This window comes from Macrobrachium rosenbergii, chromosome 8 (genome assembly GCF_040412425.1).
Source record: "Macrobrachium rosenbergii isolate ZJJX-2024 chromosome 8, ASM4041242v1, whole genome shotgun sequence".
Taxonomy (NCBI): Eukaryota; Metazoa; Arthropoda; class Malacostraca; order Decapoda; family Palaemonidae; genus Macrobrachium; species Macrobrachium rosenbergii.
Genome location: NC_089748.1, coordinates 47,621,911 through 47,646,698, shown reverse-complemented (window position 1 = coordinate 47,646,698; position 24,788 = coordinate 47,621,911). Strand labels below are relative to the sequence as shown.

At 35.5% G+C, this 24,788-nt stretch overlaps 1 protein-coding gene across 1 annotated transcript in view; it reads left to right on the top strand.

Moving 5' to 3' along the window:
• RhoGAPp190 (Rho GTPase-activating protein 190) overlaps positions 1-24,788 on the top strand; it is a 218,402-nt gene that overhangs the window by 167,017 nt on the left and 26,597 nt on the right. Inside the window, 3 exon segments of the mRNA XM_067107727.1 lie at positions 16,108-16,275; positions 16,781-16,910; positions 23,634-23,858. Coding sequence (XP_066963828.1) covers positions 16,108-16,275; positions 16,781-16,910; positions 23,634-23,858 — 523 coding nt within the window.

The window sequence follows — 24,788 nt, the reverse complement described above, 5'->3', positions numbered from 1 at the left end:
TAGTCAGCAGTGGTATGTTAGTCGTGTTTTGGGGGACAATTGGCAAAAAGGTAAAAGTCATGTTTACCCCCTTTTTTCAGTAGTGAAAATTAATCATTATTGAGGGTGTAGGTAGTAAAGTAACACAAGTTCAGTATGGTGAAATACTTAGCTCTTCACTGTTGTATTTAATTTTATTTCCAGTAGAATTAACAAACTACCCTAACAGATGGTGTAAAAAGCATGTTCCATTTTCCTTGCTTTACATATTTTCCCATGTATTGCAACTGGTAGTGTATGTGTATGTATGTACAGTATGTATGTTTGAATGAATGTATGTACGTATGGATGTGTAATAGTCACAGTAAGCTCTCAACTTCTTGATTTCCTTGCATTCTTTTTTTTATATGACCAGTGCTTTAAGCCTTGAATCCAGATAAAGGATTTGAACCCACTTGGAGTATGTTAGGGGGGAAATTAATGTTGATCACGAGGCCAACAATGAAAGGTACAAGTCTGTTTCCACGCTTGCGTTTATACTCCTGTTGAATACAGTTACACGGTGTTAGATCTGAACAGACCCATCCTTATCACTCTAGCACGATGTTCAAGCATTTATTGCTTTTGAGGCATATATATGAATTGATTCTGATTGTCACTTTTCTGCCAGATATATGCATACTGTCACTCTTCTGCCAGATATATGTAGTATGCAGTTATGTTAAATGACACATAACTTTTTTCTATATATTTGCAGGTATGATAGCCATAAATAACATATATATATATATATATGTGTGTGTGTATGTATTTATATACATATAGATATATGTGTGTGTGTATGCAATTATGATAACACAAAACTTTTTTTATTTAAACTTTGCAGATTCTTCAGTTTTCGGGTACATTCATCACTATAATGTCATTATGGCTATTATAAATACTGTACATTCATACTGGGTGAAAAATTAACCAGTAGATTTTATATTTCAGCCTAAAAGATAACAAACACTGAAGCATAATGCCTTGATGGCAAGGATGGATCAATGCCAGTTCTGGTAAAATTGTAGCTGAATTCATCAGTTATGTATAGAAAAAACTGACTTAATCCTTACGGTGTTCATTTGCTAAGTGCATAAAATTAATGTAACCATAGCTTATTGTGTGTAGGTTTTAACCCTACCATGGAGTTAGGGTTTCAAAATTTGTTTTTCTACGTGTGTTTGAGGCCCATATTAATTGGTATATCCGAACAGTGAGAGGAAATCAAGAAGTTATGAGGTCTTGATGGCAATTATAAATTCGTAAAATGCTTAAACACAATGCTACAAAGATAAGGGTGGACTTTCCCAGCTCAAGCAAGGCTGAATTTGACAGATATATTTTATTGAGGTTTTGCTTTACTTACACAGTATCTTGTGTTTGGATGTGAATCCTACCACAGAAATTAGTGTTGGTTCAATTGGGCTCAAGGCTAGTAGTGATGCATATATCCAAAAAAGTATGAGGAAATTAAGAAGTTACGGATCATTTTGACTTTTACAAATATATAACTAAAAGAACATAAGTAGATACGTGGATGTGAAGTAAAGGGAAAAAATTGTGGTACAGTATACATGGCCTTTAGTACTTAATCCAAAGGTAGTCAATGTTGAGAGTTTTGAGAGAGAGAGGGTATGGTGTAGAAGAGGTGCTAATGAGAGCAGTTAAAAGTTTTTATGGTGGAAGAGTAGCTTTTGTCAAAATAAGTAAGAGGAAGAGTAATTGGTTTGATGTGAAAGTGGGTTCATTGAGGGTTTGTTGTATCTCCTAGGTAGTTTAATATCTTTAATGGAGTGTTGCAAGAACTCAGAAAGAACAGTAGATGTACCAGCCAAGTTGTGAAGAAAATAAGTAGGAAACTTTGCTGTTTGTAGATGATATTGAGCTGATTGTGGGAGTAAAGAGAAAAGGCAGAAATCATTAAAATAGTTTGAAAGTATGTACAAGTGGAGAAAGTTGTGAATATATGAGCAAGAATAAGGTTATGAGGGGAAGTGGAAAACTGTAAATGTGAGCAAAGAATATGGTTATGAGTGTATATTAAACCCAGGAAGGTGGACCAATGAAGGGTATGTTTAGAGATGAGGCAAATCGCAGAAAAGGTAGGACAAAGAAGGTAGGAAGTTGTGTGTAAAAGATTTAAAAAGGACCTTAAATGTCCATGGAAGCTGAAGTGGCAGTTTATGAAGGGATTATTTATCCAGCTTTTATATTTTGGAATTGAAATTTGGGGATTTGAATATAAGCAAAAGAAAATAGATTAGAGCTATTCAGTTGAACTGTGTGAAGGGATGAGCATGACTGTATGCAAGATAGTGATGAATGATGCAGTGTGTTTAAGATGCTCAACACAGCTGATGAAAATTCTGTGTTGGTGTTGTGAGAGTTCTACTGTATAGGGGAGATATAACTGGCAGAATTTCTCAGATGCCCTTTGCATGGTGCTGTGTAGGAGGTGAGGATGAAGATTATATATATAAATAATGTATGTATAAATGTTTGTATGTATGTGAATTATTAAAGCATCTGGCAGAGTTTAAATGTTTTGCTGTATAGTAGTATATTCACCAGCTTAACACTAGCCATGTAATGTGGACATTTTTATAGTGCTTATAGAATTTATGCAGGAAAATTATTTTTAAAAAATAGACTATAATCAGGGCAATCAGTTTTTAGATGGCACACAAATTTCCTGGTTGTCAAGTCGATTTGTTGATTATGCTAGAACTGTGTCGCAGTTTATGTCTGATTTGCTTATTTTCAAATATGTGGTTTCCTTTGTGAAAGACTTCATTACAGTAGCTGTCAGATTTTTGTATTTGCCGAGTCAAGGGGTCTTAAATTTGTGTTATTTCAGGCTGAGCTGTAAGTTTTTAACTTTTGATTGTATTTATAATTTATACTTATTGCCTTCACGTAATTGCCCACTATCGAGGAAATTTTTTATTTAGTAGAAAATTCACTCTTAAATTTCTTTAAAAATTCAGGAGGATAGAATCTTGTTTAATTGTCATAAGAGGGGGTTAGTGTTATAGATAGGCATGTTGGTTAGTGATTTAGAAGGGTAGATGAAGTGTACAGTAATTATTTTTTGCTTATTAACTATGTAATAGGATAATTCACTCAAGAAATTTGTCTATAGATTCCAGTATTCCTCCAATGCTAAAACTCAATACAGTAATTGTAACCATACCACCAAAAAAGTAACTGGTTGATAGAAGTGTGGATGGATATCATATATACCACAGCTCTTCAAACTGATAAAGAAAACAATTGTTTAACATCTAGTATAGATGAACTCAATGGAATTCACTGCAGCATTCAATCAGGCTTTCACAAATGTTATTTAAAGGAACGTAATGCACAGTATGCATGTAGCAGCTCCAAGTTTGTACACAAGTTCATAATTTGTAAATTCAGTTTTGCACCAAAGGACAATTTTGAAGTCTGTGAAACTATTTGAGGATTCTCAGTCTTTGGCTATAAGTTTTGAGCACTAGGCTGCTATCACAATCACTAGGCACTTATCTTGGTCTTCTATGCATGTGCTCATCATCTCCCACATATAGGTCAGTTATACCCAGGCATCTCTTGTTCACAAGTTTATCATCATTCACTTGTGATATCACCTTTTGAGTTGTTTGACTTTATTTTTCTTTGTGTATAGTATTGGTTAATATGAGTCTTGAATGCAAAAATAGTGATGCTGGAAAATTTAGCCAGCCAAAGAGAAACTGTACAGTCTGTGCTTTAGAAAAGGGAATTGATATTCTCAATACAGTAGTTTTGTGCATAGTAAAACAATGTTTATTTCAAAGTAGGTAGAATGTACTGCACATAATAATTAATGAATTATCCATTGCTCAGATAGTACCATTTAGCCAATTAAGTTTTGAGAACTGATATTGAACTTGAAAGAACATTGTCGATCTACAATAAGATCTCAGATGAAACAATAAGCCAGAGTTCTTCATTCCAGTATTTGGACTTTGTACTTTTCTTGGTAATGTCATTACTGCAGACACTAATGTTACAAGGTGACTTCAGTGCACAATATCAGTAGGATTCAAACTGCTGATATGTTTGGTGCACATATAGAAAAACTAATCAAAAGCAGTACCTTGCATTACTCCAATAAAGGAGGCACTTGGAAATGCAGTATTTTTTAATACATAGCACTGTCATTAGCTGTTCTCCATATGCTCCATTCCTGTGATAAATAGATTAGAGTAGCATGTTTTGGATGATTCAGTTACGAGTAATCATTACCCAGTAATAACACTTACAAATTCAGTCAACTGTTGTAATTTTATTCTTTAATGTGGTATAAATTGGTAACGCAGATTCAGGAAACATACCGTTTTCATAATACAGAAGAGGTTTGCTCACACAAACCCATTAATCTCATAGATGCCTTAACTTGTGGCTGTGTTTTCCAGAGAAAAAATTTCTGCAGAGGGCCGAATACGACCCAGGTAGGACATTCACATTTCATATGAATGTCCTAACTTCAACCAAGAAAATTTATTAAGATATGAAATATTTTTGGTTTATCCAAGTGCATAAGTTTTTAAAGAATGTGATTTAATAAAATCTATATTTATTTTATATAGAAAAACCTTCAAGCCAGCTCAATAAGTGTCACGTATTTCAGCTAGGTGATCTAGTGAAACCACATTAATAATAAAGATACAGAGTAATCCTGGCAATATCCTCATAACCAGTATTAGCAAATATGACCCAACTTTATAGTGCCTCCTGAATAAAAAAATATAAATTTTTTGATAGCGTAGTTGCTGTTTCATTCTCAATGAGTTACCTTCCATGGTCTACCAGAGCTCCGTGGTGACCAAACTAATATCAAAGAATTCTCTTCTAGTTTGTCTTTTGGCCAGGTATTGTGTCGTAATGATTAACATTATAACACATGATGGAGTATATAATGGACTCAAAGATAAGAGGGCACTTTCCCTTATCTTCAGCGAAGCTGAACCCAGTTTTTCCAACGTCAAAATAACCTGCAAGAAAGAGAAGTGACTATTGTGTATGTGCATCCACCCTCTTGTTTGCAACCAGGCCGTTAAAAGACCAAGGAGCCATTACTCTCTGTTTGGTCTAAAGCGAACGGTTCACGTTGTTACCAGCGCTCCGAAAAAATTCTACTTTTTTCTCCGTTTTAGTATCGAGGATTATGGAAACAGTTAACAGTTTTAATTTTAAACTTCTCTACATTAAGAGGTCTGGATGACATTCACCCCTTCTCAATGTGGTAATGTTAGCCATCTCTGCAGTTCACCTCACAGGGGGCCTCATTGTAATAGCAGACTCCCTATCAAGGAAAACGACAGCCTCAACAGAGTGGATGTTGGACAACCACTCTTTTCAAATAATAGCCAGCATGCTTCCACAACCGGAAGTGGATCTGTTTGCCACATACTAGAATCACAAACTCCTAATGTATGTGTCTCCAAACCTGGACAGTCAAGCAACAGCAAGAGATGCCTTCCTTAAGAGTGGGACAAGGGGAGGATGATTATTTTTCCTCCATCCCAGATTTCAAAGGTTTTGAGCAAACTTCTAACCTTCATAGGAATAATGTACTTAATATCCCCAAATTGGCCAAACAGGCATTGGTTCCTATTACCTCAACAACGGACAAAAAGATCAATTCCACTGATGTCCGCTGTTCTGTACCAGACAGTAGGAGGGAAAGTCTCTCCTTTCTAAGCCGAGACCTTCACATATAGTTTTTTTAAGAATTTCTATCGTGATAATTACTCACTCAACATTGCTAGGTACCTAGTGCAAAAATTACGGACATCTATCCAGCATTACCAGTCCGTATGGAAGATATGATTAGATTATATCCATACTGAGAACTCGGTTGAGATTTCTATAGAAACTTTATTTTTCTTATATACCCTCTTGAAGACAAATGCCATGTGGTTACAACAGTCGTGGCATACAAGGCTGCATTAACGGAACCCTTGCTTTATTGATTCGGGATTGACTCCAGTATAGAAGTTGTCACTTCCCTTTGCAGTCTTTGCTTTACAAAGGCCCACTCCCAAAAGGCTTCCAATTACTTGGTCCCTGAACAAGGTGCTTAGACTTCTATCAACCCCTCAATTCAGTGGACCCCATACAACCACAGCGCACAGGCTACAAAAGGTGGTCTTGATTGCGTTAGCATCAGGAGCTCGTACAGTATTAATGAACTGGGCTCTCTGAGATGGGGACGATGCATCACGCAGATAGCTGACCATCAATTATTATTGTCCTCTGGCCCATCATTCCTGGCCAAGAATATGGATCCTTTAAAAAGGAAATCCATTCTTATAAGAAAATTCAGTTTAGCAGACAAGACATTATGCCCGGTTCAAGCACTTAAGGTTTACCTAGAAGTCACGGCAAATACCCCAGAAGGTCCTGTTTTCCTACACCCTAGCACAAACTGACCACTCTCCCTACAAAGACTGAGAATGATTTTAGTGTTTTTTCATTAAAAAGGGAAATCGCTCTTTCCATAGGTCACATGATGTTAGGAAAGTAAGTACATCTTTGGCCTTCTTCAGAAATGTCTCTTTCGAAGAAGTCTCCAAATGTACAGGATGGTCATCAGTTAAATCATTGCCACATGTTCGAACAAATTCGACTATTGTACACTGTGTATCAGTAGGTGGCATAGTTAGTCTTAACCCTTAGGTGCTGCAGCAGAAAACCAGGGGTCATATTGACGGTGAATATGATAACTATCGCTGGGAGATGGGTGACAGTACTACAACCAAACCCAGCATGCATAGGTAAGCCACTGTAGAACTACATCCTAAAACTAAAGTTTGTGTACAGTTTCTTGTTCCTTGGGTATCAAAACCTGAGGAGTATTTGGAATAAAGAATGAGACTTGAAGTCTGTGGCTTGACCTTGGACCGGAAATGTTATTTCCTTTGGGGTGTTGGGATTAAAAAGCGAGAGCTTAAGCCTTTTTCGTCACCTGTCAATTTCTTTGTAAAGCTCCTTGAGGACAAAACAGTGACTACGCTATCAAAAAACAGGTTTTGACGTAGGAAAAACCTATTTTTGGTAGTCGCTGTTGAGTCCTCAAAACCCTCCCACTTCCCTGACGAAAAGGCTTTGGATTTGGGCAAGAGATCAACCTGCAGTGACCAACAGAGAGTAATGGCTCCTTGGTCTTTTAACGGCCCGGTTGTAAACAAGAGGGCGGATGCGCATGCGCAATAGTCACTTCTCTTTCTTGTAGGTCATTTTGACGTTGGAAAAACTGGGTTCAGCTTCGCTGAAGATAAGGGAAAGTGCCCTCTTATCTTTGAGTCCATTATATACTCCATCATGTGTTATAATGTTAATCATTACGACACAATACCTGGCCAAAAGACCAACAAGAAGAGAATTCTTTGATGTTAGTTTGGTCACCATGGAGCTCTGGTAGACCATGGAAGGTAACTCCTTGAGGACGAAACAACGACTACCAAAAATAGGTTTTTCCCACGTCAAAGCTTGTTTAATACTACAGCCACTATTATTATTAGGTAACTCAGTGTACATAGGCCTTTGTAGGTTTTAAGTTGGTGACAGATTCCTTATACCTATAGAACTGGAATAGCTGATGTAGTCAAGGATAGGGGAAACTTATGTAACAAACCTTGTCCTCAGTTGTTGGTTGTATATTGACAGACTGCTGCTGACCATGTACATACTGATGGTAAGTTGCATATCTAGGAAGTTCTCCCAAGGTGGTCCCCAGTTGTGGCAAGACAACTTTCATCCCCACTAGGTTCTCTTGGAGGGTCAGAAACTGTTCTTGACAGAATTGTTCACAACCAAAAACCACAAATTTTTCTTTGAACTGTTGGTGGCCTATGCATAAATATAGATTTCCCAAAGCCCCTAACCCATGAATCACATGAAAAACCATTCTCACAGAGTACCTTAGACCCATATGAGGTGAAAAATAAAAAAATTTCAAATTCAGACTGTATTTGACCATGGTCCATTTGAATCCTTTCTTTGAGTGAAAATTAGTAGAAAATTTCAGGTATGTGAAAACTGATTCAAAAATAAGATATCAAAGACTAGAGGATTATATACTGTTGATATGCTCGTGAAAAGTATGCAGGGAGCAGTTTTGTTACAAAGAGAATTATTTGACAAGGAGCATTACACTAGACTCTCCATAAAAGTTACATTAACAAAAAATGTTGAAATGTGATGTACCTGGTTGGAGAAAATAAAGATAAATCCCGAAAAGCTGCCAAAGTAAAATTCAGTTAACAGAACTCTTAAAATTATCAAATAAGAATATTAGGACAAAATAGGGAGATTATGCCATATATCCCAAAATCCCTGGTATTTCAAAATTGGTTATACAAACACCACCCTATTTAGAACAAGTTACGTTCCGGACGCCTGTTTGTATGTAAAATTTTTTGTGAGTTGTTTACTGTACTTTTCATGCCTATTTAAGTACAGTATGATATAAAGCCAATACAGTTCTGTTCGTTTTTCATCCTAAAACGTAGTACACTTTATATACAGTAATGTATATACAGAATAGGCGTGCAAAATAAAATTTGAACTTATGTGTGGCAGAGGGGAGTGCTCTGAACACAGTTTAATTTGCGATCCTTTGTTTGTATCTCTGAATGTTTGTAAGTTGAATGTTCGTAAGTAGGGTTGCGTCTGTACTTAAAAAAAATGGGCAAAGATTACGGTGTCTCCATACAGACCCTTTGAGCTGAATAAATTGGTCTGGTTAAGCTACTTGCTGAATGATTTTAGTGCATCCCCCAGGCCTTTAAGAGTTAAGATTTTTAAAATGACCATGATTTTGTTTGGAAAATATTTTGGAATTATTACTTTTCTAACTTGAAACTCTCATGTTGATGGATCTTTTAATAAGATATTTTTTAATGTGAACAAAGTCAAAAATAGAATTCTAGTGCATAGATATTTTCAACCTGGGAATGATAGTATTGACTTTGTTATGAAGTGAATATTTTTATTTTAGGACCTGTTAAGCAGTTTCTCAAAATTTTTACAGGTTAATACTTTAATGTAGAGATAAATCATTGTTAATATTGAAATAGCAAACTTGTGAAGAAACAAGATTATATAGGGAAATCAGATATTAGGAACATGCGACTGTGTGCTAGCTAAAGAGTACAGCATTTCTTGGTTTATAGTGGGTGGTTAAAATTGGTTACTAATGGTATTGCTGTGTAATTAGATAGTTTAATCAAACCCTTGAAATACTTGACCCTTTAGGGCTGGCTAAGAGGGTATGTTTTTAATTACAGCATTGGTTGAAATTTGAATACATACAGTATTCTCATAAAGTATGTTTTAACTGTTAATACCAATTTGCTTTCGGGCTATTCTGTGTGGGGGTCAAGTAAGCATGGTCAATTTGGAGAGTGAGATGGAATCACTTTAATGTGGCACTCTTTTTGATGATGTGAATGCCACAATCCAGCAACGGCTGTGATCTGTTGTAGTCTGTTGATATTAGAGCCATTATTCCAAAGAGGCTGCTATTTAATAAAGTTGACGTTGCAAAGGTGTTGAATAATCACTGGTAAGAATGGCTACATTTGATGGGGCATAATAATTGCAACTTTGGTTGCTATGTTGGAGTCTTTATTTCCCTGAATGCTCACGTAAGCAGTGATTAAACATGTCAATACAGTATTTACACCAGCTTCATATAAATAGTGGAATGAAAGATTAATTGTTTAGAAGAGAATTTTATGAAATCATTTAGAATGGCTTCTGTGAAAAAAATTTTTTATGGTGGCATATTTAAAACGAAATTTTTTGTGATGGTATATTTTTTATAATCTTCATTTCTGACTTCTACACACAATTCTTCAGTGAAAATAGCAATTTTAGGTAAAGAGAATTTGTTTTATTTTATGATGATATGGCAGCAGATCCGACACTTGGTGGAGATTTGAAGCAGCAGTAGTTCACATTGTGCTGTGTGAACATTTGTTTCATATATGTTGTATTTTTTCATTATGTATAAGATCATATAAGTTCTTTTTAGTACTTGTGTATGAATTTGTACTTTACACATAATCCTAGGAAGGTGGCCGAGATATAGCCTATAAACCAAGAAGAGGGAAGGATATGGTATTTACATTTTTTTTCTCAAAAATTATTTTCATTACGGGAATGTTGTTGAATGGTTCTCTGTGAATATGCCTCTTCGATCAACAAGTGTTATAGTTAGTGAGTTGCTTGTACCTATTGTTTTGCATGTTTACTATGCATCTTTATTGCACTTATGGTTACTAAGTATAATATCTTGCTCTCACTTTGCATGGATGCTAAGAAATGATGAAGAGAAAGTTATATTCACAAATTTTGACTGGAATGCCTTATTTAGGGAGAACTCAAATACTTTAGTGCAGATTCTGATCCATCCTCTATGAATGCTGTGGTACTAGCTGGACATAATGTATGGCTACCATAGTTTGGAATAGAGAAGTTGCTGTATACAACAAGATTCAGGTTGATCTATCAGCTCCTCAAGTTGAATGGGATAGCATTTGACCTTTTACTGTAGCCTTGAATGTAACTAATATGTGCTCTCCACTGATTAAGGCAGTGCAAAATGGTAACTGATATGTAATGTCATTAACTGCCAAAGAAATAATGTGCTACCTAAAACACATTCTCATGATTCACTGTTTTCCAGTTTGTAGGTGTCTGAAGGTGCTGGATTCAGCCTTGTGAGTAGTCTTATCAACATGAATTATGTAAGGCAGTGTGTCAGTTGTATGGTATCCCCTCATTGATATGCTTATGACATTACTAAACTATAGGGTGCTAATGTATTTATATTCCAGCTGGATTGGGCTGTCTGGGAGCCAGCATGATGTTACAAGCATAGTATGGGCTGGATGGCTGCGTTTTTTCATTAAGTGTTTTGCACCAGGTACTAGTCAAGTCACAGACTTCACAAAACTTTTGGATTAGCTTCATAGACTTTCTTTGGCTCCAGCAGGTGAGGAGCTCACCTTGGATCCCCATTGCTGCTAGGTACTGATTAATTTACTGACATAGGGAACACTTCGATAGTTCTCATATCTCCTTGTTGGCATCGACAGGAGTAACTTTTGGACTTCCGGGATCTTCTCTCAGGTTCTCCACCTGGCTAGTAAAGTTGGTAACATGTTTGCCTCATAATCTCGGAGACCAGCGTTTGCTCCCTGTCATGGGGTGGATAGTGAGACTGTCTGCTGGATGGTTACTGCCATTAGTGACGTCTTGATGGGGGAAATAGCCTGTGGGAGGACTGAAACCACCAAACTTTTAACTTTTAACTTTACGTGAGGCAGCCCCACAGGCTTTACAGTTGTCTGGAGCCCCTACATGTGCACTTGTCACGGTTATGAAATATGGCCCCAGAGAGGCTTTCAGAGTTTACAGTTTCTGTAATCAATACACCTTGCCAGATATCAGCAACAAACCTTACTAAAGTAAGTGCACATAGTTTGTTGCTTGGTTTAATCAAAGGGTATACTCTTGCATTTCATGATTATATTCCCTTGATTGGACTCATCTTGATTACCAAGACGCTGCTGCTGTAGACTGCCATCAAGCATTATGGGATGCTATTCTCTTGCATTTTCATCCAATGGGTTTTGGATTTGGGGTTTGATGGGGATATTATAGGCCTTCTTCATTTCTGTTTTGGAGTGCTGCCAATTTTGTCCTACATAAATTGTAATTTGGGCAGTTTATCATATTTTGAGTGCCCTCCTCCATACTCAATGCTCCTTTAAGTTTGCACCCAGTAGGAAGAGGAATATTGCGTAGCCTTTTGTGAGGAACTGACCATTTGCAGTAAGCTAACCAAGGTTTGTAAACCTTGTGGTGATCTGTTGATAACATGGCTTCATCTGCATAATCCGAGTCTGGCGAGTTTCTGTTGTTAGTCATTACCGATACATCAGGTCGGTGTGACTGGGATTTTGTACACGTAAATAAAGCAAGTTATGATCCATTGGTTTATTTTTGAAAACATGTTTTTGTGATATAAATGCAACATTGTATATGGTATTGGATATAATTACTGTATTTGATTGGGTTTGCAAGTAGTAATTGTTGTATAATAATCACAAGAATAAAACTCTACCAAGATATTTTATTCAAATCTTTTTATCACAGGTATGGAACATAAGATGAAGTCAAATGATAACATAGTACTATTACTATTATTATTATGTCAGTAATAGCAGTAGTATTAATAAAGTGCAGGAAGCTCTAGTTGGAAAAGCAGGTTGGCAAAAGTTAAAGGGTTCCAATAGGGAAAGCAGTCTACTACATAAATAGAAGTATTATGATTTTATAATACAAAATAGTTTTCATTTTGTAAATGCATTAATGATAAAGACGCAACGTTTTTACTGGTGAGAATCCCAGCCTCCCAAGTATTAAATTCAAAGAGTGAAAAGTCCTCCACTGCTCATGTGTCATCTGTGCCCCCTGAGACATCCATGTACCCGACTCATTCTTTTGTGAGGTAAGCAAGATGAGGCAAGTTCATGGGAAGGGGAATTAGGTCATTTGTGTCTGATTAGTGACTATGAAAAACCTGTATTTATTATAAAAAACAGGGCTTGTTTCATCACTGAAATTAATCATCAGTGAGGCTGGAAGGCCATCTAAATCAGATTGTCTTGCTCGAAATGCCAGAGCATGGGATTTGAGGATAAAAAATTGGAGTTCAGTTTAATAGTAGTGCAGTGGTTTGTACCGGGTAAGACAGAATTTTGTTGAAAACTAAATTGTCTGTAAGGGGTAGGGGCTCTGCCGTGGGGGTAGTGAAAGATCATCTACTAGCAATAGGAGACATAAAGGCCCAAACCAGTCTACTCACAATCTCCCGATAGTGCTCAAAATGTAAGGAGAGATTAATTATATTGAGAATGATGATGAGGAAGTGATCCCTTCCCCAGAAGGGGCAGGCATGTGTGCTATATGCAAAGGGCCAAGGATAATATCACAAATACTTCATGAGTACTTATCTGAACTTGCTCAGTGTTGGAGTCAAAAGGATATGTTGTTCATAGATATTTGTTCCTTTGGCGTAGATATTTGGCCTATGGCAAGTCTTGAAGCTTGGTGGCATTATGGTAAGCCCTGCGTGTTTCAGCTGAGCAAAGAAATAGATTCTCTTCATTCCAGAATTGATGACAAATTATGAGTTGCAAAAGGTTCTTAAGTACAGTCATGCCAGTCAGGCATCTTAGTTTTGCTGTCAGAATCAGATACAAAGGAAAAGACTTGTAAGTGACAGTTGGCAGAGTATTTTAAATTCACTTACTCTTTGTGAGAATATAAGAATTTTAGCACCATAAGGAAGACCATTTTCATAGGAAAGTAGTTTTATTAAAAGGGTCATAGGGTGGCCTCTACAAACTCAGAAAGACCCTGTCCCATTTTTGCGGTGGTACTGGCATATGGGTCAGGCGATAATGGGGACTTAGTCCTAAAGTGGCACAAGGTGTTGACAAGTCCTTGAACACATAGAATAAAAGTTCTGTGGTTTGATAACCTGTAAGGGCAGAATTGTAATTTTTGGTACCTGCTCCAAGCTGGCTCATGTACATTCTTTTAAGGGGCATGCATTTAGCACAGATTGGGTAAGATCATGTTTGCATAATGGACCTCGTTCCTGACTGTGTGAAGACAATACACTTGTAACTGGCATTGGGTCTCATTTGCTTCAGTTTAATCACAAAGTAACACTGTGTGGTAAAAGAGGTTTGACTCAGAAAATTTATGTCAAATCATATCTTGGAATATTGAAACCTGTGAGATGAGAACATATTAGCACATGCTTTTGAACATCTTTGTAGAAAGTGTTTTCTCTCGTTTTGTGGACACAGCAAGTAATAGCAGCTAGAGGTCTGGTTAAACAAATCATTTATAACTAACTAACTTTTACTGCAAAATACATCAGATAATAATACTCACTTTATAGAAAATATCTATTTTTTAAAGCAAATATTAATTTTACTGTAGGAGATCTTAATTTCACCTTGAACAAGATGGAAGGGAGACCGTGTAAATTTGATGATAATGAATTATCATTTGATTTGTGAAGGGAGGTGCTGGGTCAGTAGTATTTGTGTAAAATTAAATCTGCCCCCAGTAACCCTTCCTAGCAGGCAAGGATTATCTAAGCCTTTTCTGTTGAGATTAAATGAGGAAATTAATGATGTCTCGCTTAAGAAGCAGAAAGTTCAGGAAGCTAACCATCCTCATATCCCATCTTGGACCATACTAAAATATCCTTGTTCCATAAATCCATATCAGAAATCAGTAGTCCCATACAAGAGGTTAAATCTAAATTCCTTGAATTGATGTTATTCATAAAAATCATAAGTTATTTATGGGTGATTCAGAGTTGTAGGTACTTTCATGCTCATTGTGTCACTTTTTGATTGTCTTGTCCATTTTTGACAATTTTATTTTGGAGGGACTAGGGTATGTTTTATCTAAATATTTTTCCTTTTTTGTGGCAAGATTTTTCTCAGTGATTCACCCATTCCTCGCTTGGTGATTATTGTGGTTAGCAACGTTTTACAACAACAGCTATAGTGACAAACCCACAATGTAACTATAGTGCGCATTGACAACCTGTGTCTCGCATGGCTGTGTTAGTAGTGTAGGATTTACCTCTGCAATGCATTTGTTGTTACTGAATCAGGCAGTAAAATTTAAAATATAAGACAGAGTAGCAAAAAACAAAAATGCTAAGATATAGAACTAAATGTACACCACTGATGGAGTCATGGAAAAGGGAATGTGTATCAGTGATCTGGTATATTACTGTACTAATAAATATAAGTTTACAGCTTTTATATAAATTTTTGGGAAAGACATCGAACAAAAAATCCCTAAAGGTAAACTAGCAGTGAAACAAATCGGTTGAGAAATGCTAGACCAGCTACAAAAAATATATTGACCATTCAGCATAATACTGTACCCACATTGGTATTATTAAAAACAATAAAATGTAATTTTGTTCTTAACAATATGACCATCCTCATAGTACATTCAGCAAAAAGTGTAAATGTATGGAATGTTGAATGTAAATTGGCCTCAGAATAGGTTGCCTTCTTTAGAAATGATGGTGATAATATATTTAGTTCAACTAGACCACTGCTTATAGTGCTGATGGCCCTGAAAGCACTGTGAGCTTTGTGTATATTAAATGCATCCACATTGATGTCCAAAGCACAGAATTGGACACTTCATCAACCATTCTTCAAAGTTCAAAACTAAATGAAGACACATCCTGCTTTGTACAAGCAACTGAAATTGTTTAAATGTTAAATTATATGTTCAGTAGAAGTTTGGCTCGAGGTGAGACTCTGGTAATTGTAGACCATGAACGTTGAAGGGTTAGTGGAAGTAATGAAATGAAGTTATCTTTCCCTTCAAGTTCCTGTGTTTCTGGTAATGCAAAAGGTAGGTGTAAGAGTAAGTGGAGAATATTTTCATTATTGATCAGTAGATCTTAAGTTTATACTAATGTGAATATTCAGTTAAGTAAACTACATCAGATACAACACACAGCGGTGTATTTATACTAATGTGAATATTCAGTTAAGTAAACTACATCATATACAGCACAGCAGTGTGTGCCATTTGTAAGATGACAGTTATGCTCGGGAAAATTTCAGAGGTCTTTGAAAGTGTGCGGAGCAAATGTTTTTGTAATCTGCGATCGTGAGTTGAAAAGTCTGAATGTTTGTGTATGTATTTAGTCATGATGTTGTGAGTCTGTTACATGTATGTGATGTGGAGTAACTCGTTATTATTTTGTAAATATGTTGTTTTAATCTAGTGTTATTTTATTCTTTCCTTAGTTTAGTATTTTGATTGGTTTCTTTGTAGTTTTAACCTTTCAAGTTTTCTTTCCTTTTTTCTTTCTGTTATGTCACTTCACCTCTTTTAATTTGGTAACTATAGCTCTTCCCTGCTTGTTCTGTTTAGTGCCTGTATGTTGCTCGTCACACTAACCCATCGATGCCTTCCCTCTTTCAGCAACCTGGCAAACTAAACCTTAAGGCCTATAGCAACGTGACAGATGCAATTGGCAAAATAAACATCAAAGATGGTGGCCTGTTAACTTCTAAACTAACCAAAGGGGGATCAATGCACGCACCCCTTGCCACCCCTGAGAACATGGACCTTGGCCCAGATTATGCTGCTGTGAGTACGCTGAACTTCCCAATAGCCACTCTCAGTGTAGTTTGACCTCAGACCCTCATGCCCTCATCCATTCCTTGCTTTCTTCATTGTTTTCATTATGTTGTCTCTGTGCAACTGTTAACAATCAGGATTCAGATTTCTTCTTTCTCCCTGGGCATTTGGAGGTGGGCTCTTGTTCATTTCCACTTTGCTTTGTATTTTAATTTGTTTTGTCATTTTTTTAATACTGTTATTTTTATTTGTTCATTTGGTTTATTCTCTATGTAAAATATTTTGCTGTCTATTTAGTAAATGACTGTTATGTTAAGATTATGTTTATTTTTTTTATTTAGATATGAAAGATATGATAGTATTTGTGAGCATTACCTACAGAAAGTAGAACTTTGTTCAGTCGGAAGGCAAATTAGTCTCGAAGCACAAGATAAAGTTAATACTAAAATGTAGGAAAAAGCTGAAACCTTGCTATTCTGAGGGAATTTAGCAATGATGATTGGATTGCCAGCAGGTGAAAGATGCTGTTCCGGGGCTATATGGGAGCTTTGAAGCAGGAGACTACGCATACTCTCGTGTCCAAGATATACCTCCCACAGCTAGCACCAAGGCTCGCCGACAGCGGAGGGAGAAGGGGCGACAAGGTAAGTGATTTGCTTCTTTTCAAACACGATCAGCTAAGATGAGTGTTTTCGTTTCTGGAAGAGTGTATTCAAAATAATATTCTGAATATTCTAAAGACTGGAGTATTTTTTATGAGGCACTCACAGTAGCTGGCCGTAAACATAGGACAATAATAAGTGTTAATGATAGTCATATTAGAATTAAATTTAGTGTACTGTAATGGAGCATTGGATGTTCCTTGTACATGTAATCAGGGTAGCAGCCAGGGGTGACCAGTACTGGCCATGGTTCACCTCGTGGTCAGTCCTCTTTGTATGACAGTTATATAATAATTATTGTTATATTTGGTTCATTGATATGGTTATTGTGTGTTGTCACTTGAATGACATTTAAGCTCTCTAAATATTTTACATACATACTTTTTATTATTTGCATGGGCTGTGTTCCCTCTCTGATGTATCCATTTGTCCTAATCCAGTGTGGCTGTTGTCTTCAAGGTTTGGAGCTTATTGGTTTAATTTCAGAATATATCCTCAGAAAATTGGCCTTGAATTGTGTGCTTATATTTATGTATATAAATTGAGGCTCACATACTTGAAGGTACAGTCTTTCTGGAGTTTTGCTGGAACAGTACTAAACTTGAAAAGTGTTCCCTCTGGTCTGGTTGGATGAATATGAAAGGTTATAAAACTGTGTTATAGTGCTAAGGATTCCAGGAAGTTAAAGTGCTTGTACGTATTGTATGTCTATGGTCTGCTCAATAAGCTGGAGTGTTATTAGGGGTATAGGGTTATTAAGTACACTGAAAATATTTTATTGATGTCGTCTGGTTGTTAACATTTATGGTTCTCCTGGCTATTGTGCCTTAGATGAATGGTTAACTAGGGTTAAGTTAGTAAATGTTTATTCTGACAGAGGTCCAGGAAATCACTGTCAAAATAAACATTTTATCCATTAGATTTTTGTCATGTGAAAAATGGGATTTACTTATCAAAAGAGGTTATTTATTGGCATATCAACAAGCTTACAGAAGTCATCTCGGAGTTCACTACACAGTTGTGAGACCATGGCCAAAATCACTAGAGAAACATTGCGTATGGCATGGTATGCTTGGCATGTAATAGACGATGCATAAATTGTTGTTCATCAAAATCTAAAACAGTACCAGGAGGTGTTGGGAGAATATCTGTGAACATTTTAACAGTATAGAATAATTATTTTTCTGTGCAGTTCAGGAAAATACTGTTGTTCCAGCATTCTGACGGGGTATAAATCTTGTCATTTCGGAAAGATTACGTAGTTATGTTATTTCAAGTGTTGGCTGATACTACTGTTAGAGCATCTTCCATAAGGCTTGTTACTAATTTGCCACAGTACATCAACCCTTTCCATAGGCACTTCAGGGGATAAATATACAAATGGGAGTACTGTGTTTATATATATGTATAAAATTATATTACAGTATATAATATATACATATATAATATATATGTTATATATATATATATATATATATACACATATATATTACATATATATATTAATTAATTAATTAATTTATTTAAGTTTAGAAGGAAGACGAACAGGTCAATTAAAAATGTATGAGGTAAATCTGCTGATTTAAGTCAAGTAAATCAATTACATACCATACAGAAAAAGGACAGCGAAATTAAGAGTTGAAGAAGTCGGGTAAATAAGTTTTAATAAGGTAAACTGAAAATATAAAAAGTTCATAACATAACTAACAGGAATACAAACTTACAGGGACAAAAACATATAAGTTTCAAGTAATGCATGTGCAGCTGGGCTTTGGACCATATTGTAAGTTAAAATGGTAATGTGCACAAAACTGTCACTGATGCATTCGTCATGTGGCTAATAAGTTTTTACAGAATTGTAGGAGGTACAGAGTGAAAAAGTACTAGTAAAGACAAAACCATACAAGAGGTGCATATTGTTTGATACATAAACATTTCTTGTGAAAGCCATTATTGTGTCTAATATTACCCATAGGGTGAATTTAGGTAGCAGTCATGATTTGCTAACAGCACCTGTAATAATAATAATAATAATAATAATAATAATAATAAAAATACGTAAATAAATTTTTATATATAATATACAGATTATGTACATATGTAATTAATATAAATAAATTTCTATTAAAGATAAATACATAATTAACTACCACTGTCATATTCACTACTATATTTTAAGCATCAGGATACAAACTGTATCTTCATATGCAGTTAAACTATTGGTCATGATACTTAAGGTAGTTATACATTACAGCTACAGCACTAATTTATATACATACAGTATATACATGTTAAGGCATCCCATATCAAAAGGGGCTGAAACTCCAAAAACAAAATTTGCTGCAAATCGTATTCAAAGTTTGGCAATGTTCCAACTTGCATAATTTATTACTATTAATGAGAATCGTTTAATATTTCTTCACAGTCATGTAGAATATTCAAATAGCAAACAAAATAAAAAAAAAAATGTAAGTGGAAGGTTTAATTTCAATATTTGTGTGGCAGGCATACCAAACTCTGAATGTGATTTATGGTAGTTAAACAAAATTTTCTTTTAAGATCCGTTTGAATACAGTACTGTTTTGTAACCAGTGCCAGTATTTAGTGTGTAAGAAAAAAGTAAAAAAGAGGGGCAAGTTTGATAGGTGGAGTTCACGTCAGGTAAACGTTCCTAGGTTATTGTATGCCTAAGACTTTTTTGTGTGTCTTTATATTACTTAGTAAGGAAGTTAGAAATTGTTGTAGTTTTGTAGTATTTGCTGATGTAAAATTATTGCCAGTTTGAAATACTATTTTAAGAAGATACTTAATTACTGAATAGGGTAAACTGAGAACGTCAAATTCACCAAATCTGCCCATCAATTTCCTTATTTCTATTAAGTCTATATAGGTAAATTCGTGCGTATACTTTTTATCATGGTTTGACGTGAGCTCCTCAAACGAAGAATAGTGTGTGTCGTTCAGCTTGTTGGTGCGTTTGTTTGAGTAAGGCATAGTAGAGACAGATAGACGGAGCATTTTCGTCTTTTTATAAATAATATGAAATAAAATAATAGTGAGTTTTAGAGTTTATGAGTAAAGAGATTTATTTTAAAAAGATTATGCAGTTTTAGGTCAGGAAGTAAGAAAGTTAGAAGGTATAATAGTTACATAATATCCTTCAATGTTAACATGAAATTATTATTTGAAAAGCAGCAGCTTGTTAACCATAGGATAAACTGAGAACTTCAAATTTGCACAACCTGTGCCCACCAGCATTAATAAAGATACTATTTTGGACTCATAAACAAGAATAATAGAGGAAATATTAACAAATGTGTGAGAATCAGTGTCACCATGAAGCTTAATAATTAAATTTAAAGGCCTTAATAATAAAGACTAATTAATGCATATGAGAATAAGAATAATAATAAGCAATGTCATATTTTGTGAAAACAGGATTAAAACATAAAAATTGATGAGAAGGTATAAGTCATAAACAGTTATGATAAGGATTTATAACCAGTAATGAAAATAGGCTGTAATGAAAAAATATAGGCCAACCAAAATCAACTCCCCAGTTGCATTTGTAGAAAACCACTATTAATGTCCTTTTTTTTATGAAAATGCTGTTAAATATAGCCATCCTAAGGCAGCTAGAGCCAAAATAAGATAGTTTTGTTTACAGTATTATTGACCATGATTGCTCTGTTACATTGTGTTATAGAACACCAGGATAAGTAGAGGAAGGGGTGAAATTGTTATCTGTCATGAAAGTTCAAGGTGATAGCCCATTTTGATATGGGATGTCTTTATACACACAAACACACAGCCATGTTCTGTATTCCTTGGTGTTTCAGACGCTCTTACCCCATAACACACCCACTTCTGACTAGCAATAGAGGAATTTATTTCTGGTGATAGAAATTCATTTCTTGCTATAATGTGGTTCGGGTTCCACAATAAGCTGTAGGTCCCGTTGCTAAGTAACCAATTGGTTCTTAGCCACGTAAAATAAGTCTAATCCTTTGGGCCAGCCCTAGGAGAACTGTTAATCAGCTCAGTGGTTTGGTAAAACTAAGGTATACTTAAGTAGCAAAACTTTAAAGGAAAAAAATAAACACAAAAGTAAGGTTTCACTGTTATGAGTTGGTGGCTTTGTTTAGTTGGTTCGCTGCATACAAATGTCTCAGTGCATTCAAGTACTGTGGCTTCGCTACTACAGTACAGTATACAGGTACTGAATACTATGTTGTAGTTTTATAAATTTGGTAATATGAAAAATACAGTACTGTACTTTGTTTTACATTTTTTCATGTTCACTGATTTTGATGATAAGCTTTACTGATGGTGTAATACCAACAGTCTTAAGAATTTTTGTGGCCAACAGTGTCTTAGGATGTGCAAATGGATGGGGCTCCAGCTGGTGGAGTATATCAAGATTCTAATATTTGATGTAAGCTTATGAAGCAGTTTTTTTTATCTCAGATGAAATAACTAAACACCACAGTATAAAATAATACTAATACCTTAAAACAGTGTATCGCACAGTTTTACTTTGTAAAAACATTGCACAAATATGATATCCTGAATAGGGCAAAATAAAAATTAATACAAAATACAAAAATTGCAAATAAAAACATTTTATTCTTCCAAACATGAAAATATTTTGCATATTTGTAACCATTTGTAGAAGTAATACAAAACATATACTTTTCTGAACTGTTTTAACAAAGCATTCTGATTACCCTGGGGTTAGGTATGACTATGAAGAATGTAACTCTTTGCCCCTAGGACGAAAAGTAAATCTGTGAGACTAGGACAAAAAGTAAATCCATGTGACTTATTTCAAGAAAAAAAATAGCATCTTTTGATGCCGGGAAGTATGTGTGTGTGTTTGTGTGTGTAATTGCAAATTATACAAGTAAAGTGTGAAATGATAAAAGAAAAACTTTACAGACAATGTACTATTAGCCAGGTGGTTTTCTTGCAGTTTTTAAGCTCTTTCTTCTTTAAATCACTTTGGATTTTTAATTAATAAACTTTGACTGGTTCATGAGATGCTTAATGTGGAACATGAAAAGTCAGCCAACACTACAGTGTAAATTTAACATTTTATTTTTATGTGTCCCAGGTGGGATTTTCACCCACTTACATGACACACAGGTCGACTGTTTAGCATATGATATACACAGTGTATACTGTTATTTAAGCAATATCATTATAAGTTATAGGTGAATATTACTGATTTGATAATACTTGAAGTCTTTTAGGTTGGTAATATATGCCATTAATGGTGAAAAATAGATTTTAAGATCCTCGTTTGTATTTTTAATAAGAGCAGGCTTATGGAGTGGGTGTAAACCTGCTATACATATTTCAGTAAGGATGGAAATGCAGCATCTTTGATTGACCTCTGCAAGATTAGCAGAGTTTGTTGATATGCCAGGCTAACAGAGCAATGATGTGGTTGTCTTGCAGTAAATTGCACTTTTCTCTTTAACTTCTGATGTACAGTTTTTATCGCTAATATTTGTCATGCAAAGATGGTTTTGTACTGTAGTTCATTGATAATGAATATGTCATGAGATTCAACATTTCGAGGAAATGCCAGTAGTTTATGTGAATTTAATTAATCCATTTCTGTATTGCATTATTTATCATTTACCGTAAAGCATTTCTACAAAGTGTAAATAGAAAAATCAGTTCAAGATATTTTTCAAGTTATTCAATAATCATGAATCTAATTTTCTTTCAAATTATAGAGTTTACCGGAAAGTAGATTGAGATCTGCAGTAGAAATAAGTTGATGTTGTTACTGCAGTATATTTAGTATCAGTAATCCTCTGTAAGACATGCTTATAATATATTGTATCTACTGGTCACTATTTAGCCGATATGTTTGTAATTTTAATAACCACATAATATGCATATTCATTATATAAATAGCACAAGTTTTGAAAGTCGGTTAATTTACACTAGGCTGTGATAATTTGTACAGTTTCTCTTGACACTCGCCTATCCTTTAATTTAGTCTATCTTGAATTTCAATCTTGTTTAACTTCGTCCCGCTTTACACTCTTTTGTAAGCAATCCCACTGCTTAGTTTTATGTTTGACACAATTTGGAAAGTGGAGATAACTTCGCCAACACCTTTGTTTTTGATATGTACCATAGTTACATTTCTGCACATTGCTTTTGTGATTTTTTTTAACAAGCCAGAGATATTTTGGGGGCTAGATTAACCTTCTATAGTTTAGAGCACCATTCAAATATAAAAAGGGAATGGTAGACAGGGGGCAGTTTACTAACAGCTGATGTATTATCTGGGTACATATTATTGTCGTGTGCACAGTTGAGGCGCTTTGTTTGACGTTTTAGCCATAAATTATGTTGTAATTAGATGGTGAAATGATCTATAAAACTAAAGCATCAGATCTAGTCATCTTTTCTCTTACAAGGATTTTTACATGTTCTGCATGATGAAAGAAATTGGTCGCTGCCAAATTTTACCTTTATTTTTGCCCTTAAACTGGTCTGGTGAAAGGGCAGAAATGATTAATCTCTTGTTTCAAAACTTTATCAGGCATTTTAAGTGTTTCAGTTGTAAGTACGAGCTAGTGGTGGGATAATTTTAATTTATTAAGTCAGATAATACTAAGTGACCTGAATTAGCTGTAAGGATAAGTCATGGAGGGTCTAACTTTGGGTACGTCACTGTTGTAGCGTACTCCGACTCAGACTCCGAATGGAGTTCCCTTGAGCGACGTCGTAGTACTGATTCCTACAAAGTCAACCGCAAAGCTGTGCCCAAGAGGATGAAAAAGAAGCGCCTCCCGATACCCGTAGCTGCCCCCCGTGTGCCCCCCCTACCCTCCTTCTATGTTGCTGAGGGAGGACCTGGTACTCGGTATTCGGATGAGAGGCTTTTACTCGACCCCAGTGAAAAAGGTACCAGAGGTAGCACTGTGTCCAGCCGTACTGTAACTCCTCCTGCCTTTGGTGACAAGATCAGCATCAGTAATGACCCATAGAACTCTGCTGCTGCTGTTGCTGCTGTCTACAGCAGCTTGTGTGTGTCTTGGCCAATTGGAATGGGAGTGTGAGCTTTCTATACACCATCTATGGGTCTTATTGCTGTGTTTTGTCACTTGGAGCTATTGCTGAATTTTTGTGCTTTAAAGCCTAACAAAACCATGGTTAGATGGTATAAAGTGGATGTTTTTGGAGACTTCTACTTCCTTGAGCTCAGAATCTAAATGCTGTGTAAAACAAGTCATAAATCCCGTTGGGAGTATTTGTGCACAAAAATTGCAGCTTTACTCATAGTTGCAGTGTAGCTTCACTTTTAGTTTCTTGTTAATTTTCACGAGTATTATAGAGGGTTATCTCCCATATTATTGTTTTCACTTTCCTTTGTACACACAACACTGCATGATTTTGAAAAATTTTAACATGTGCCTTATATTGTGTTCTACAGAAGGTTAAAGCTCACTTGTTACATTTCAAAAGTCCTACAAATGTTTTTGTTATGTTACCCAACACTACTGAAAGACAATACTAAAGTAATCGATAACATACCAGTACATATACTTCCACCAGTTTATGAAAATGCTTCAGCAATTTTGGTCATGATTTTACAAACTTGTTTTGATGCAGTGGGATATGTACTTTCTGTGAAAGAATTAAGTTTAGTTTTTATAACCTGGTCTCTACTGTAATTAAAATGCATTAGTAACATAACAATCAGTACATGTAATTGATAAGCTTGCTGTCCTTTTGAAGGACCTTCAATATGTGATGCAGTGAGCTTTAATGTCAGTCTTATGATCTATGTACTGTACTGTACTCTCTTCAAATCTTTTACTGTAATTCTCTTGA